The sequence below is a fragment of the Eschrichtius robustus genome, chromosome 19 (assembly GCF_028021215.1).
Source record: "Eschrichtius robustus isolate mEscRob2 chromosome 19, mEscRob2.pri, whole genome shotgun sequence".
In the NCBI taxonomy this organism is placed as follows: Eukaryota; Metazoa; Chordata; class Mammalia; order Artiodactyla; family Eschrichtiidae; genus Eschrichtius; species Eschrichtius robustus.
In genome coordinates, this window is record NC_090842.1 from 56,720,453 (window position 1) to 56,737,586 (window position 17,134).

The 17,134-nt window shown below is 44.6% G+C and overlaps 1 protein-coding gene across 1 annotated transcript; it reads right to left on the reverse strand.

Annotated features, from left to right (window-relative positions):
• Positions 1–13,961: 13,961 nt before the first annotated feature.
• LOC137753815 (EP300-interacting inhibitor of differentiation 2) lies at positions 13,962–14,688 on the reverse strand. Its single transcript, XM_068529188.1, has one exon. It carries the CDS (start codon positions 14,686–14,688, stop codon positions 14,077–14,079), a length of 612 nt encoding a protein of 203 aa, XP_068385289.1. The 3' UTR covers positions 13,962–14,076.
• Positions 14,689–17,134: the final 2,446 nt, after the last annotated feature.

A 17,134-nucleotide genomic window follows, 5' to 3' on the forward strand; every position in this document is an offset into this window, starting at 1 on the left:
ATTCTTTTCAAAAGAGCTTTAGGGTGTTTTTTTTTTTTTTTAGCTTTTAGTTATAAAGCTGTGCTGTCCAATAACAGCATGTGACTTTTCAACTTATAGTGGAGTTAATCAAAATTAAATACATTAAAAATTCAGTTATGAGTCACACTAGCCACATTTCAAATACAGCCACATGTGGCTGCTGTATTGGATAGCACAGATATAGAACATGGAATCCATCATCGCAGAAACTTCTATTGCTAACGTTAAGGTATTAAAGCATAGACACAATAATTTATTTCCCACCAATACTGGATTTTTAAAACCATTTACTACAGAGAATTCCCTGGCAGTCCGGTGGTTAGGACACCACTCTTCCACTGCAGGGGACACACAGTGTTCGATCCCTGGTCGGGGAACTAAGATTCCTCACGCCATATGGTGTGGCAAAAAAACCCTAACAAAAAACCAACCAAAGAAAAAAATAAACCACTTACTACATAGACATTTGCAAGCTGCTACTGATTTAATACTTTGTCTATTGCATATCTATTTTTTACAATTGTTTTCAACTTTATTGAGGTGTAAGTGATGTATAAGAAACAGTACATGTTTAAAGTACACAAGTTGATGAGTTTTGGTGTACTCATCATAAATACACCATAAATCCTGCTAAAGATTCCCATTGGCATGGATTAAATCACAGGCCATCCCTGAAACAATCACCGAGGCCCAAGATAATGTAGTGTTCTCATTGGCCTGTTTTGAGTCATGTGTCTTTAACCTCATTGGATTTCATTTTATTGAAGTATTTGCTGAGTACCTACTAGGTACTGTTCTAGGCCTTGGGGATGATACAGCAGTGAACCAAACAGACAAACCCTTGCCCTAGTGGAGCTGACATTCTAGCCAGGGAGGCAGACAATGAATAAGACCCAAGCGAATAGAAGGCATTTTAGAAGGAGATAAGTGATGAGAAGAAAAATAAAGTGGGGAAGGGGCTTGGGGACTGATGGGAATTTTTTGCAACTCTAAGTTGAGTGGTCAGGGAAGACCTCATGGGAAGGTGCTATTTAAGCACTTGAAGGATGTAAGGGATTGAGCCATGTGGATGTCTGGGGGAAAGTATTCTGGGCAGAAGCAGCAGGAGGTGCAAAGGTCGTGTAGTAGGAATGTGTCTGATGTGCTTGAAAAATGTCAGGGAGACTCCGGCGGGCATTGAAATCCATGAAAAAGCATTAGAACAGTGCCTGACACATAGTGAGCCCTACAAATGCTATTTTTCTTTTTTTTGGAGTTGCTGTTGTTTTCATTATTAAAATTTTTTTTCTCTCCTATTTCCCCATCTCAGGAGCCTCAGCAGGATGGCGAGAAGGGCTGAAACGTTACCAAGTCAGGTCCTTTTCTGATGGTGGCTGGGGCTGGGGTGGGGTCGGGAGGGGTGAAGAGGGAAATACATGCAGAGTCCGCCTCCCTGTGTTCTGGTCTGACCGTGTCTGCTGGTGCCACACTCACTCCTGACGTCGGTGGAACTGCCTGCTACCTGCTACTGTGCTCCCAGCATCCCCTGGACCCGGGTTGGGGGAGGGAAGGCCAGCTTTGAACAGAAGGCTAGTCCTGTGGCTCCCTAGCTTTGCTCCCGATGGTCTAGCCTCTACTCCTCATGCTGTCGAGGTCAATTCCTTTCTTTTGTGGCATCTTCATTTCCCTTGCCCTGGTTCGGAATTTGAAAACTTCCCATCTCGTTGGCGTTTTTAGGGGTTGAGACAGAAATAGGCATGGTGGCAAGCCTCAAACCCTTGACATCTCAAACTTTATTACATGTCGGAGTCTGCTTTCTAAACCCACAGGTCTCAGAATCTCAGTGCTGGGAGGGATCTCAGTGACCTGCGAGAGGGCCATTTGTGCATTCAGTGGACATTGATGAACCCCCTACCCTACATCTGGCTCTGTGGGGTCACTGGGCACATGCCAGAAGGTCCAGTGTAAGGTGTGGGAGCCAGACCTTTACCACGGAGTTTCTGTGTGACCTCCAACAAGGGGACATTACGTCTCTTGAGTCTCAGTTTCCTCCTCTGTAAAATGAGGGTACAATACTGCTTAATCGTGAAATTTCCAAAGTCTGGCACAGAATCCATAAGTTTCAGTTAGAGGTAAATTTTGGTTAGGAGTGCTCTTTCCTGCGAATAACAGCAAGCTGGACTGCCAGTGGCTCACACAATCGAAAAAACGAATTGTTTTGCTCATGAACTGGGGGGAGGGGACTGGGGACAGTCAGCTGTCCAACAATGCCATGGGAGACCTAGAGTTTTTCTACATTTCTTTTCTGCCATCATTAACATGGGATGATGTGTTGGTTTTGGGGCTCATGCATGTGGTTTCAGTGTTGCACCTCTACCCATTATGTCTGTATTCCAGGCAGAAGAGGGTAGAAGAAAGCAAGGACATGCCTGCGGGGTCACTTTCTTAGGAAAGCAAAACTTTCCCGGAAGCTGCACGCAGTCTTCTGCTGTGACTCCAAGACAATGCCCTGCCTCCTGCCCACGCACTCCTCCTACCTCAGCTCCAGCTCACTAGTTGCCTGCTACCTGTTTCTGATCTCACTGATAATGCGTACAGTTTTCTGCGGCTTGGCCTCATCCACAAAGCCATCTTGATTTTGAGACAGGGAATGATTCAACAGAGATTGAGTAGAGATAGGAAGCAACAGTTGGGGGCACCATCAAGCCCCAATCCTAACAAATACACTAGCATTGGGAGTGTGTGAGTGAGTGAGAGCAGTGAGTGAGTTAAAGGGTTTGACTCTAGATTTCCTTTTTTCTTTTTTTAATATTTATTTATTTGGCTCCGCCGGGTTTTAGTTGTGGCATGTGGGATCTTCATTGCGGCATGCGGTATCTTTTAGTTGTGGCATGCGAACTCTTAGTTGCAGCGTGTGGGATATAGTTCCCTCACCAGGGATTGAACCTGGGCCCCCTGCACTGGGAGCACAGAGTCCCAGCCACTGGAACACCAGGGAAGTACCTGATTTCTTTTTTTAATTTATTTTATTTATTTATTTATGGCTGTGTTGGGTCTTCGTTTCTGTGCGAGGGCTTTCTCTAGTTGTGGCAAGTGGGGCCACTCTTCATCGCGGTGCGCGGGCCTCTCACTATCGCGGCCTCTCGTGTTGCGGAGCACAGGCTCCAGACGCGCAGGCTCAGTAATTGCGGCTCACGGGCCCAGTTGCTCCGCGGCATGTGGGATCTTCCCAGACCAGGGCACGAACCCATGTCCGCTGCATTGGCAGGCAGATTCTCAACCACTGCGCCACCAGGGAAGCCCTAGTCATCACCATATTAATAATAAAGATTGACGTTTTGGAGTGCTTACAATGTGCCATTAGAACATTCTACGTGGGTTAGTTCAGAGTGTCTTAAACTTTTTTGGTCTCAAGATCTTTTTTATTTATAAAAATTGAGGACTTTTCTTTATGTGGGCTGTATCTATTGATATTTACTGTATTAAAAATTGAGAACTGGACTTCCCTGGTGGTACAGGGGTTAAGAATCCGCCTGCCAATGCAGGGAACATGGGTTCTAGCCCTGGCCTGGGAAGAGCCCACATGCCACGGAGCAATTAAGCTCGGGCGCCACAACTACTGAGCCTGTGCTCTAGAGCCCACGAGCCACAACTACTGAACCCCTGTGCCGCAACTACTGAAGCCCGCGCGCCTAGAGCTTGTGCTCTGAAACAAGAGAAGCCACCACAATGAGAAGCCCGCGCACCGCAACGAACAGTAGCCCCCGCTCGCCGCAACTAGAGAAAGCCCGCGTGCAGCAATGAAGACCCAACACAGCCAAAAACAAATAAATAAATTGAGAACTTAAAAAATATGTTTATTAATTGATTGTAAAATAAAATCTGCATTTTCAAGGAGAAAAGTCCTTTCCAGAGGTTTAGCAGATATGCTCTTAAATCTGATTGGCCATACTGGGGTCAAATGTCCATCTCAGGCCAATCAGTCCCTAGCAAATAGGAATGGGATTGCCAAGCTCAGAGCAGCAATTCTCAAATTGTTTGGTCTCAGGCCCACCTACGCTTGTAAAAGTTACCGATCGTCCCAAACAGCTTTTGTTTATGTGGATTCATCTACTGTTATTCATATCTTAGGAATTAAAACTGAGAAATTCTAAAACCAATTGAAAACAATAAGCCCATTACATGTTAACATAAATAATATTTTTTATGAAAACATAATCATTTTCCCCAAAAAATAATTTAGTGAGAAAAGTGACATTGTTTTACATTTTTGCAAATCTCGGAGCATTTAGTGCCTTTATATTTAAGGTAATTATTGATTTTTTTTTTTTTTTCTGCACCATGAGGCTTATGGGATTTTTAGTTCCCCGACCAGGGATCAAACCCGGGCCCTTGGAAGTGAGAGCGTGGAGTCCTAACCACTGGACTGCCAGGGAATTCCTGATATGTATATTCTTATTACCATGATGTTAATTGCTTTGGATTTGTTTTTGTAGGTCTTTTTTTCCCCTTTCCTTTGTTCTCTTCTTTTGTGATTTGATGCCTATCTCTAGTGTTAGGTTTGGATTCCTTTTTCTTTTTTGTATGTATATCTATTATGGAGGTTTGGTTTGCGGTTACCATGAGGTTTTTGTATAGGAGTCTATATAGATACATGATTGTTTTAAGTTGCTGATCTCTTAATTAGAAATGCATTTTTAAAACCTTGCATTTGTATTCTCCTCCCCTCACAATTTCCGTTTTTTTTAAAATATTTTATTTATTTATTTATTTATTTTTGGCTGCACTGGGTCTTCACTGCTGCACGCGGGCTTTCTCTAGCTGCGGTGGGCGGGGGCTACTCTTCGTTGTGGTGCGCGGGCTCTAGGCGCGCAGGCTTCCGTAGTTGTGGCGCACGGGCTTGGTTGCTCCGCGGCATGCAGGACCCTCCCAGACCAGGGCTCGAACCTGTGTCCCCTGCACCGGCAGGCGGATTCCCAACCACTGTGCCACCAGGGAAGTCCCACAATTACTGTTTTTTGACACCATATTTTACATCTAATTGTTTTGTGTATCCCTTAACTGCTTATTGTGGATACAGATTGTGCATACAGATTGTGGATACAGATTTTACTACTTTTGTCTTTTAACCTCCCTACTAACTCTGTGTGTGGATGATTTCCCACCTTTACTGTATGTTTGACTTCACCGGTGAGCCTTTTCTTTCCGTAGTTTTCTTGTTTCTAGTTGTGGCCTTTTCTTTTTCGCTTAGAGAAGTTCCTTTAACATATGTTGTAAAGCTGGTTTGATGGTGCTGAATTCTTTTAGCTCTTGCCTGTCTGTAAAGCTTTTGATTTCTCCATCAAATCTGAATATGAGTCTTGCTGGGTTTCCTCATTTAAAAAATCTTATTTCTCTTTCCTCTTCTACTTGTATCGCAGAGTTCTATCTTCAAGCTTGCTAATTCTCTTTTCCATATAGTGTGCTCTATTTCCAATGCTTTCTAATGCATTCTTCATCTCGTTTATTGAGCTCTTCCGCTCCAGAATTTCTGTTTGATTCTCCTTCAGAGTTTCAATCTCTTTGGTAAAGTATTTCTTCTGTACATTAATTTTATTCCTGAGCTCACTGAACTACCTGTCTGAGTTTTCTTGTAGCTCCTTGAGTTTCTTCATAGAGCTATTTTGAATTCTCCATCAGTGAGATCTCAGTAGTCTGCGACTTTAAGTTTGGTTTCTGGAGAATTGTCATTTTCTTTCGTGTTACAGTGTTACCGTGGTTCTTCATGGTGCTTGATGAGTTGCTCCTCTGCCGATGCGTCTGAAGTAGAGGACACCTTTCTGCTTGATGCTAACCATTTAACAGGTTAGAAATTGAGGCGATTCAGGGAGTTCCCTGGCGGTCCAGTGGTTAGCACTCGGCGCTTTCACTTCCATAGCCCCGGTTCAGTCCCTGGTGGGGGACCTAAGATCCGGCAAGCCAAGGGCCACGGCCAAAAAGAAAGAGAAAAAAGAGAGAAAAAAAAAAAAAAAAAAAAATTGAGGCGTTTCTTCTGTTTTCCAGTAGGTGGTGCTATAGCACAAGGTTTGGGTTTCTCTTCCCTGCGCTGCCTCTGGTTACATTTGAGAGTCTGCATTTTCCACACTCCACTGCCTTTATTGTTGCTTCAAGCCCTCCTTATTGCTCCTTGTGCCTCCGGGGTCATTGGTGCCTTGTTTCTGCCAGTGTTGCTGGTGTTTCCGCCTGGGGCTCGGAGACGGTGTGCTCGTCTCTTACATTCGGGATCCCCACCCCTTGCAGACTCCGCCCCTGGGGGAGGGCGAGGGTGGCGAGGGCGGCGGGGGAGCGGTGTTGCACCTGGCGCCTCAGCCAGTATTGTAAGGTTTGCCGGCTCCACCGCTGCGGGTGGGTGGCCAAGGGTCAGAACTGTGGATGCCTCAGCAGCTGGAGGGATGGGATCTCAGGCTCCACTGCTACCGGTGACTGTGGGCACCGCTGCTGCTGGGAGGTTAGAGTCGTGTGTGCCGCTTTCTCTGCTATTATTACTGGCTCTCTGGGGCTGCGGGCTCAGCTGCCATGGCAGGAGGGCTGGGTTTGCAGGAACCACCTCCCTGTTCCCTCAGTTCCGCCGCCTCTGTGTCCCTGTACATCCCCCTGTAGGTGTACAGTTGTGTGAATTCTCTGGACACCTGGTGTGTTGGACAGAGGTACCTTTGTTGTGTTGTGGATGTTTTAGCGGTTGTAGATCGAAGAGACAGTTTTTCATCTGCCATGTTGCTGACGTCATTCGTCTGAAACAGTTATTTTTCATGAAACTGTTAACATGTAACTTTTTTTTGGGGGGGGGGGGTGGCTGCGCCGGACAGGCCTGTGGGATTTTAGTTTCCTGGCCAGGGATCAAACCCGGGCCCTCGGCAGTGAGAGCTCGGAGTCCTAACCACTAGACCGCCAGGGACTTCCCTAATGATTCTTAAAAATATTAAAAAGTGAAGGGCTTCCCTGGTGGCGCAGTGGTTAAGAATCTGCCTGCCAGTGCAGGGGACACGGGTTCGAGCCCTGGTCCAAGCCCTGGTCCGGGAAGATCCCACATGCCGTGGAGCAACTAAGCCTGGGCACCGCAACTACTGAAGCCTGCGCGCCTAGAGCGTGTGCTCCACAGCAAGAGAAGCCACCGCAATGAGAAGCCCGTGCACCGCAACGAAGAGTAGCCCCCGCTCGCCACAACTAGAGAAAAGCCCGCGCACAGCAACGAAGACCCAATGCAGCCAAAAATAAATAAATTAATTTAAAAAAAAAAAAGAAAAGAAAGGACATGAAGTCATCACTGGTCTTACTTGTAGGCTTTGGATAATTTTTCATAATGTAACTGTCGATATTGTTAACATCACCCCCATTTTACAGATGAAAGACTGATCCAGAGAAGTAGAGTGATTCACCTTAGAGCTCACTGCTGGTAAGAAGTGGAGTAGGGATTTGAACCGTGACAGTCCAGCTCCAGTATTCGAGTATCTCATTGGCTCAGCCTAGTTGAAGTGCCACGGTTGATCAAATGAACTATAGTTGGAGGGGAAGTGAAGTCACAAAGGTCAAATAGCATTAAGAGGGTGGGGTGAGATTCCTGGAGAAAGGAGAACATAGTGGGTAGCCATCTCAAGAAGTGTCTTCTAGAGTCGGAGTGGAGTCCCGGGAAAAAATTTCCTGGTCAGCACTCCAGTTCATTTCTCAAGGTGGTCCGTTTTGGCAATCACTGATGAATTGATTATTAGTATGAGTTTTGGAGGCAAGAAAGCTGGGTTTGAGCCCTAATTCTACTGCTTCTTAGCTATGTGAACTTGGGTAAGTGTGATGATAAATTCTGTGTCCACTTGGCTAGACTATGATGACCAGTTGTTTGCTCAAACACTAGTCTAAAATGTTGCTGTAAAGATATTTCTTAGAAGTGATTAAGATTTATAAACAGTTGGCTCTAAATAAAGCAGACTTGCCTAACCACTTGAAGGTGTGTTTTTTGTTTTGTTTTGTTTTTTTGGCCGTGCGGAGCGTCTTGCGGGATCTGAGTTCCGTAAGAGCAAAAACTAAAGTTTCCTGAAAAAGTGGAATTCTCCTCTAGATTGCAACATAGATATTCTACCTGAGTTTCCAGCCTTCACATTCAGGACCACAACATTAACTTTACCTAAATCTCCAGGCTGGTGGCCTGCCCTACAGATTTTGCACTTGCCAGCCTCCACAATCCTGTGAGCTAATTCCTTAAGATCTCTCTCTCTCTCTCTCTGTATATACAATATATATGTCTACATATACAATATACATTACACACACACACACACACACACACACACACACACACAGAAAGACAGAAGCCCACGTGCCTAGAACATGGCTTTCCTATTGGTTCTATTTCTCAGAAGAACCCTGATTGATACAGCTAGTAAGCCTCAGTTTTCTCATCTATAAAATGGATATGCTAATACTCTTTACCTCACACCATGGTGAGAATTCTGTGAGATGCCATAAATAAAGCACCAAGATCTGTGCCTGGATCACCATAAACTCTCAACCAATGGCGATGGTGGTTATATCATCTGTGGTGACCAGTTTCCAAAGATGGCTCCCCATAAACCACAGTGCTCAGGATTCACTTCCTTGGGTATTGCCTCCCCTCCCTGAAATGGGCTGGGCCTATGTAACCCACAGAATGAGGCGGATGTGTGCTAGCTCTGGGCCTGAGCCTTCAGAAGGCCCGGCAGCTTCCCACCTTTGCACTTTTGGAAGCCCTGAGGCGGCCACATAAGAAATCTGGCTACACTATTGGAGAGCAAGGTGGAGAGGAAGAGGGTTTGGAACTGCGTAAAGGGAGAGGCCCAGCCTTCCAGACTTTTCCCACCAATATGACAGGCATGTGAGTGACCCGTCCTGGACATTCCAGCCCAGCCGAGCTCCTGGCCAACATCACTTGGAGCAGAACTGCTGAGCTGATTTCGGTCAACCTACAGAAGAGTGAGCAGTGATAAAATGGTTGTTGCTTAAAGCCATTAAGTTTTAGGGTGGTTAGTTACACAGCAAGAGATAACTGGAACATCAATATTAGGGGACAGAGACTCATTTCCCCCAGAATTCGTAAAGAGAGGCCAGTATTGGTTTGGAAGAACCATCATGTTAATTTGACTGGACTTTGTCCCTAATTCCCAGAAGGTAACCTAAAAATCTTTGGAATTTCCAGCGATAGTGTTACCGAATGCAAGTCTGTGTGCCCGACGCACAGTGAGGCCAAACAATACCAAAACGTCCGAGTTTGGAGCAGAGAAAGGTTTATGGCAGGGCCATGCAAGGAGATGGGTGGTTCATGCCTGAAAAACGCTAAACTCCCTGAAAGCTTTCAGCAAAGCCCTTTTATAGCAATGGGGAGGGAGGGGGCGTGGTTAGTTGTAAATTTCTTGGTGTCAGATCCTTTGTTCTTGAGGTCAGGTCACGGTCAGGTAACGATGTTCCTGTAAATCTCCACCCAACAAATGTTATTCTCTGTTCTGACAAGAAAGGGCAAGGTCCCAAGGCTCAACTTTCACCCTCCGAGGTCCAGGTCCTGGCTAAGAGGAGGGGGTCCCTGCGGGGGCCAGTTACCCTGCCCAGGAGCGTTCGTCCGCCACCCAGTCTGGATCCTCCCGGCTGAAGAGGCAGATCCCAGCTGGCAGTGCCCTCAGGACCAGGTCCCCAGACCCTGCACAGCTGTCATCACTGAGGGAGCCAGGCGCCTAGGACCCAGCCAGCCCTCAGGCTCCTCAGGCCGCCCAAACGGCGGGGGCCAGGTCCCGCAAACTGCATCCCACGCAGACTGCCGCTGCCATTAGGTCGCAGAGGTGGGGATGGGGGCGAGGTTCACCGCAGCCTCAAGACCTGGGCCCGGCCAATGGGAGGCCTTGGCGAGGGCTCTGGAGCCCTGCAGGACACAGCCCCCAGCCTATCCCCAGCCCCCCAGCTCACCTGCTGGCCCAAGGCCAGAGTGCCTGGAGGGCCCCCGGGAGAAGGCCGGGATCCGCCTCTTACCTCACTTTTCCCCAGAGAACCACCAACCGCCTGACTGGCAGAAGGGGCCCTCTAACCGGCCAGGCTAGCGGTCTCGCTCTAACTGTCCCGCATTAGCGGTCTCCCGGTAACGGTTGCCTGGTAACTGTAGCGCCAGAGGCAGCTATGCGAGGCACCTGTTCTGTTACAGGGCAACGGTTGCCCGGTAACGGTCGCGCGGTAACGGCCGCTTCATCCCCATTACGAGTGTCTTTGTTACTCCGGGGCGGGAGGGAACCCCTTGGGCCATCCCTGAGAGTCTTAGAGGGTTTAAGCCTCGCGATTTCGGCCTGACTTCAGGGCTCGGTGAGCGTCCCTGGTTGGTAAATGCTCTGCATGTGCCGGAGGATCATGCAACCCTGAGGATGGCAGTAATATCATGTTTGGGACCCTCCCAGACTTGGCCCTACTCATCTTTCCCTTTAGCTGGTTATGATTTGTATCCTTTGCTATCATGAAATTGTAATCATAACTGTAGTGCTTTCTCGAGTTCTGTGAGTCTTTTTTTTAAGCAAATTATTGAAACTGCATGGGAACTGGGAATCCTCAAACTTGTAGCCAGCTGGTCAGACATGGGAGTGGCCTGGGGACCCCTGAACTTAGAGCTATGGTGTGTGTAACAGAGGACTGTGTCCCTGACCTGGGGAGTTTGGCTAAACTCTGGGGAAGAAGCCACTGTACGTGCTGACACTGCAGCTGAAATTGTTCAAGCAAAAGGGGCTCCTTAAAATGCTTTGAGAGACAAGAAGAGGACTTGATTTTGCTCCTGGGATGAAAGGTGAAGAGGAGGGAAGGGGAGAAGTTGAAAGGAACCAGCCAGGTGGGGAGGCTTGTCCTCCAAGGGATGACCCCAGCCCTGCGACCCCCCAGATTTTCACTCAAGTCTACCAAAGTGAAGGGGTCTGTCGTTTGAGTGGATTTGATTGGAAACGTATGAAGGAACTGTCAGGGAGGGGGAAATTTTCCCCTGGACCCATCTTGAGGTCTTGTGGCTGGACTAATAATAAAATTGACACAAGACAGATTAACAGGAGAAAAAGAAACAAAATTTAGTTCATGCGCATGGAGTCTCATAGAAATGGGATCTAAGAAGTGGCCAAGGGAATTCCCTGGCGGTCCAGTGGTTAGGACTTGGCGCTTTCACTGCCGGGCCCGGGTTCGATCCCTGGTCGGGGAACTAAGATCCTGCAAGTCACTTGCCGAGGCAAAAAAAAAAAAAACAAAACGATTATATCTCATTTGTAAATAAGGATCATTTGAAGAATGCAATCATGGTAGTGGATATAAAAATAACACCTTTCATGGATTATGAAAAGGCCTTTGACAAAATTCTATAACCACTCTTGATAAAACACACACATGTACAAATAGTGAGAGATGGATATGTGAAGAATTTCTACAAAATCAGGACAAGTTAATGATGCTTCACTATCACTCATATTATTTTACATTAGACAGAAGGTACCAATAAAGTACCTTCTGTCTAATGTATAAAAAAAGAGAAAGAAGTCAGAAGTATAAAAATTATAAAAGAGGCAATACTGTCACTATTTGCATATGACTCGTTCCCCAATCTAGAAGATTCGAAAAACTACTGTAAAACAGTAAGAGAATTCAGTATGTTAACAGGCTATCAAATAAATATGCAGAAATGAATTATTTTCAAATACATAGGCAAGCTTTTAGAAAATATAACAAAGATAATCCTCCTTTACTACAGAAAAAACATAAAAGATAAAATGTCTAGGAATAAATGATTAGAGCTGTAAAAGACCTACTTTAGGAACATTAATTTAAGGACAAACATTAATACTCTTCTGAAGGATACAAAGGAATTCTTTAAAAAATGGAAAAATAAATAATTTGGATATCTTAGAGATGGCAGTTATCTTCGATTTATTAAATATAATGTGATTCTAATAAAGAACTTTGAAATAAGGTAAGCTGACTTTGAGGTTGACATAGTAATATAAATAAACAAAAATAGCCAGAACACTCTGAAAATGAAGTATAATGAGGGTTTTAGCATTATGACATGTAAAACTAGTTAGAAAAATTTAAAAAACAGTTTAGTATATGATGAAGAGGCATCTTTAAACAAAGTTAGTGGGGAAAAGATGGGCTAGTTAGTGACTGGTGTTGGGGCAGCCAGGTAGCCGCCTAAAAAAGAAAATTTGGATCCTTACCTCATATTGTACATCAGGATAAATTCCGAATGGTTCAAAAATTCAAATATGAACAATAAAACCACACACATACATACACATGCACACACACTGAGAAAACCTTGAGTTTCAAAATCTTACAGGTTTTTTCTCTCTCTTTTTTTTTTTTTGGCCACGCTGCGCAGCTTTCAGAATCTCAGTTCTCCGACCAGGGATCAAACCCGTGCCCCGGCAGTGAAAGCACTGAGTCCTAATTACTGGACCACCAGGGAATTCCCCAAATCTTGCAGGTTTAAAAGATAAAAGGAAACAAGAGCAAAAATCTCCATGCCAAAAGGCTTTCAGGAAAACCAAAGACAAATGACAACCTAGGAAAAAATATCCATAACTCACACTACAAGCTATTATCATATCTCATCTCACTATTTCATTAATAGTTAACAGAGCCAATAAAGAAAGGACAAAATTATTCAGGAAAGAAATGGAGAAAAGATTTTGAATAGATAGTTCATGGAAAAGGGAATATGTATGACTCAAATGAAAAGATATTTAACTTCCCTCATAATGAGAGAAAAGCAAATTAAAACTGATATACCGTTTTCCAACTATATAGATTGGCAAAATCCAGACATTTGATGACTTACTGTGCTGGTAAGGCTGCAGGGGAAATGTCCATGTTCAGCAGTTGCTGGTGGGAGTGTGAAGAGGTACAACATGAATGGAAGGCAACTTAGTAATATCTATAAACTTTCACATGAGTGCATTCACCTCACAATTCTCACCTCTGGAAATTCGTACTACAGATATTACACATAACAAGGAATCTAAGAAGCTGCTGATTATAATATGAACCATTATTTTTATGAAAATGCTGTATTACACCATCAAATGTAAGATACACCCCAATTTCAGAGACGTCAGTATATGAAAAGTGCATTTAGAATCAGAGCAATACTGTATTTGTGCCCATGCCATGGGATATACAGACAAGATTAACTATTAGAGCAACTTTTTTGGCCAATAGAAAATGATGGGAAAAAACCTAAATGCCCATCAGTATGTTCCTGGTTAAGTAAATTACAACATAACCACAGAATGGAATAAAATGCAGCTCTAAAAAAGAATGAGGAAATGTAGTGGTTTGGAAGGATCTTTAAGATAAGTTCTTACTGAAAATGCAATGCATAGATCAATAAATATAATTTGCCAACTTTTGTTAAGAAATGAAAAAAAAAACCCACCTAGATTTGTATTTACTTGTGTATATATAGGGAAACTGAAAAGACAGAAGAGGTACTGTGGTTACAGATGGGAATTGTGGTAGGTACTGGGTGGGGGGGGAAGGGATAGAAGACTTTTCACTGCACACTTTATATTTTGGGGGCTTATAAATAGATTATTTACCAAAAAAGTATTAAAAATTGAATGAAAGAAAAAATCCAGAGATTTCCGATAGTCTTGAATACATAATTTATCATGTAATATATACAGTATTTACTTTGCCTTTCATTTGAAATGCCTCAGAAAACACAAAATCAATCTTACACTATGGGCTCTATTGGCAGTTTTTCTTCATCAAGTCTCAATTATATAAAACCATTCTTCACTTTAGTGAAGCAATTTTAAAAGACATTTCCACAATGCAGGGAAAAGAATCTGGATCAATCACAAACTCAAAGGACGTTAGAGGAGTCATAACGGTTTTTATTTTTTTCTATTTCTTTTCTGATGGTTTTTCTTGATAAGCTTCCTTTTCTTTTTCAACTGTGCCTTGCCTTATTCTCAAATACTTTGACTTTTTGAAATCAAGTTACAGGATTGGTATGACTGTATTGAACGCAGAGGTTCTTGAAGTAGTTTCATCACTAAACTATTCTCTACCGATAAACTTATCACAACCAAGTTCTTCTATCAGAGGATTGATAATTTCAGATGCAGTCAGAGTTATACTAAATGTTAAAATATCAAAATCCATCCTCTGAGGATTCCGCTGATATTCGGCATCAAACGCTGCTTCCCTTGCTCTGCAGGCTTCCACAAATCTCCTGCGGCGTCCTTCAAGCTCCTGAATTCTGCCGGGAGCAATCGGGTAGTGTTCCAGATAGTGGCGGAGGAACTGCTGGTAATTAATTCCTAAAACGCCAAGTGGGTGACGGAGGCGGAGATACGGCAACGCAGCCAGGCCTGGGCTGTTCCCGGGCCTGGACCGGCGTCTGCCCTCAGGACCCTCTTCGTCTGCTGGCTCCGCCAACAATCGGGCAACCTCTGCAATCCGGGCTTCCCTGGCCGCCGCCGTCGGACCTTCCCTGGCATCCGCCACTGGACCTTCCCTGGCCGCTGCCATCGGACGGTCCCTGGCCTCCACAGGCTGCGCTGGGGCCGGCTCCCGCCTCCCGCCGCCTACCTCCGCCTGCGGGACGTCGCCGTTGTCATTCGCCGCGGCCGTCGGTGGGACACTGCTGTCTACGGGCAGCTCGGACATCCCGGACCGCGGGGTCAGCTCGGCCGCTCTCAGAAAAACTGGAATAACGGTACAGCGCGATTAGCGGTGTGCACGTAAATGCGCGTGCGTGAGCGCTGTGCACACGGGTCAACGCTGTGGGCAAACCCACGTGCACGAGCGTAGGGTCTGCGGCTGAACCTAAGAGCACTGCGCATGAGTCATCCCCAAGCGCCCGCGATCTTCCAGGTGCCACCTAGCGGCCGGAAGAGCCAACAAACACACCTGAAGCCTTCCCCTGTTACCCAGAATGTCTAAGGGCGGAGTCGAGCCTTGTTTTACATTTCAACCAGTTTAATGTTTACAAGGAAAGTCTCACAAGATCGCTTCCTGTTGGCTTTCCCAAGATTACATCTTAGGATGCCTCTTCCTAAGTTTCTTGTTCTCTAGTGATTATAATGCCACCTCTATTATATACCCAGATAGTTTAGATTCATGGGTTATTTTGGAGGTAGGGTGTGGTTCTTTATTCTTTTCCATTTATTCATTTGCCTATCTTCACCCATACCAATCCTCTTAATTACTAAAACTTTGTAATAACGTTCCCTTTTATTTAAAAAAATTGCTTTGGCTATTCTTGGACATTTTTTTTTTCTAAATCTTTTTCGTACAATATAACATGCAGGAAAAAATATACAAAATATAAATATACGGCTGAATGATTTATCACAAAGTGAACGTCCATGTAACCACCACTTGGGTCAAGGATTGAATATTTCTAGTATCCCAGAATCCTTTCCCCCTTCGTATCACTATTGTCTCCTTTCTACCCAGAGGTAACTACTATACTGATATGTATGGTAATCACTTCTTTGCTTTTCTTTATGTTTTACTACCTAGGGGTGCATTCTGATACTGTAGTTTAATTTTGCTTGCTTTTTTGAATTTTACATACTCTTGTGTCTCATTTCTTTCGCACATTATTTTTATGAGATTCACTTATGTTTTTCACTGTGGTTATAAATACTTCATTTTCTTTTTTTTTTTTAAACATCTTTATTGGAGTATAATTGCTTTACAATGATGTGTTAGTTTCTGCTTTATAACAAAGTGAATCAGCTATACATATACATATATCCCCATACCTCCTCCCTCTTGCGTCTCCCTTCCACCCTCCCTATCCCACCCCTCTAGGTGACTTAATTTTCTTGATAGTTACATATCCATTACCATTATTTTTATGTGTCCCATAATATTACAACATTCATCTTAAATACTGACTCTCCAATTACTTTTTCTTTATTCTAATTAACGTGAGAAACATCATATAAGGAAATTCTGCCTTTGATTTTGCTAGTGATGACCCCCATGGTGGTGCCATGATTCATGGGCATCAGTAAATAAGTTTAGTGACTCGTTCTCTGCCCTGTCAGGAGTAGCTATTCTGAGGCATTAGATCTCACCTACAGATCATAAGGTTACATTTTCTTTTTTAAATAAATTTATGTATTTATTTATTTTTGGCTGAATTGGGGCTTCGTTGCTGCACACAGGCTTTCTCTAGTTGCGGTGAGTACGGGGGCTACTCTTCGTTGTGGTGCGCGGGCTTCTCATTGTGGTGGCTTCTCTTGTTGCGGAGCACGGGCTCTAGGCGTGCGGGCTTCAGTAGTTGTGGCACGTGGGCTCTAGAGCGCACGCTCAGTAATTGTGGCGCACAGGCTTAGTTGCCCCACAGCATGTGGGATCTTCCCGGACCAGGGCTTGGCAGGGCTCAAACCCGTGTCCCCTGCACTGGCAGGCGGATTCTTAACCACTGCGCCACCAGGGAAACCCCGAGGTTGTATTTTTATTTTCCTGGTCCAAGCACCACATTTATAAAACACAACATCCAGCCTATGTGCTGCTTCAAACACAGCTTCACCCCAGCATCTGGGCAATGACTAAGTGTGTGGCTCCTTTAAGACAGCTCCCAGGCTAGTCTGGAGACCAAAGGTCCATTGCTGCCACCCTCAGGCTGCCTGGAAAATCACAAATATTTAATAGAAGAATCCCCAGACTTATATAATAACATATATTATTAGAGGGGGAACTAGAAATTGCAGTAATTTGCTATAATACTATGGAGGCAGATATCTGTCCTGCCTTTTGAGGCCCCAAATCACCTTCCAGCTGAAGCTGAAAGTCCCTCCCATTATCCAGGGATAAGAATAGCTCTAGAGAAAATTATGGTGTATTAAACAGAAGTGCTCATGTGGGGAGATGAAAGCAAAAATTTAAGATAGATTCCAGGTTAGCTATTGCTCCCAAGACTGTTCCTGTGTAGTGGCTTGTAGCATCTTTGTTTCTGACTCACCGCCAGCATTTCAGAATCATTTGAGGACAGTTTTAGTCATGGTGCAGACTAAACAATCAAGGGAGCTGATATCAGGGGCTCCACACTGGTATATTTTTACAGGAAAAAATAGAGAATTTAAACCCATGGTCATAC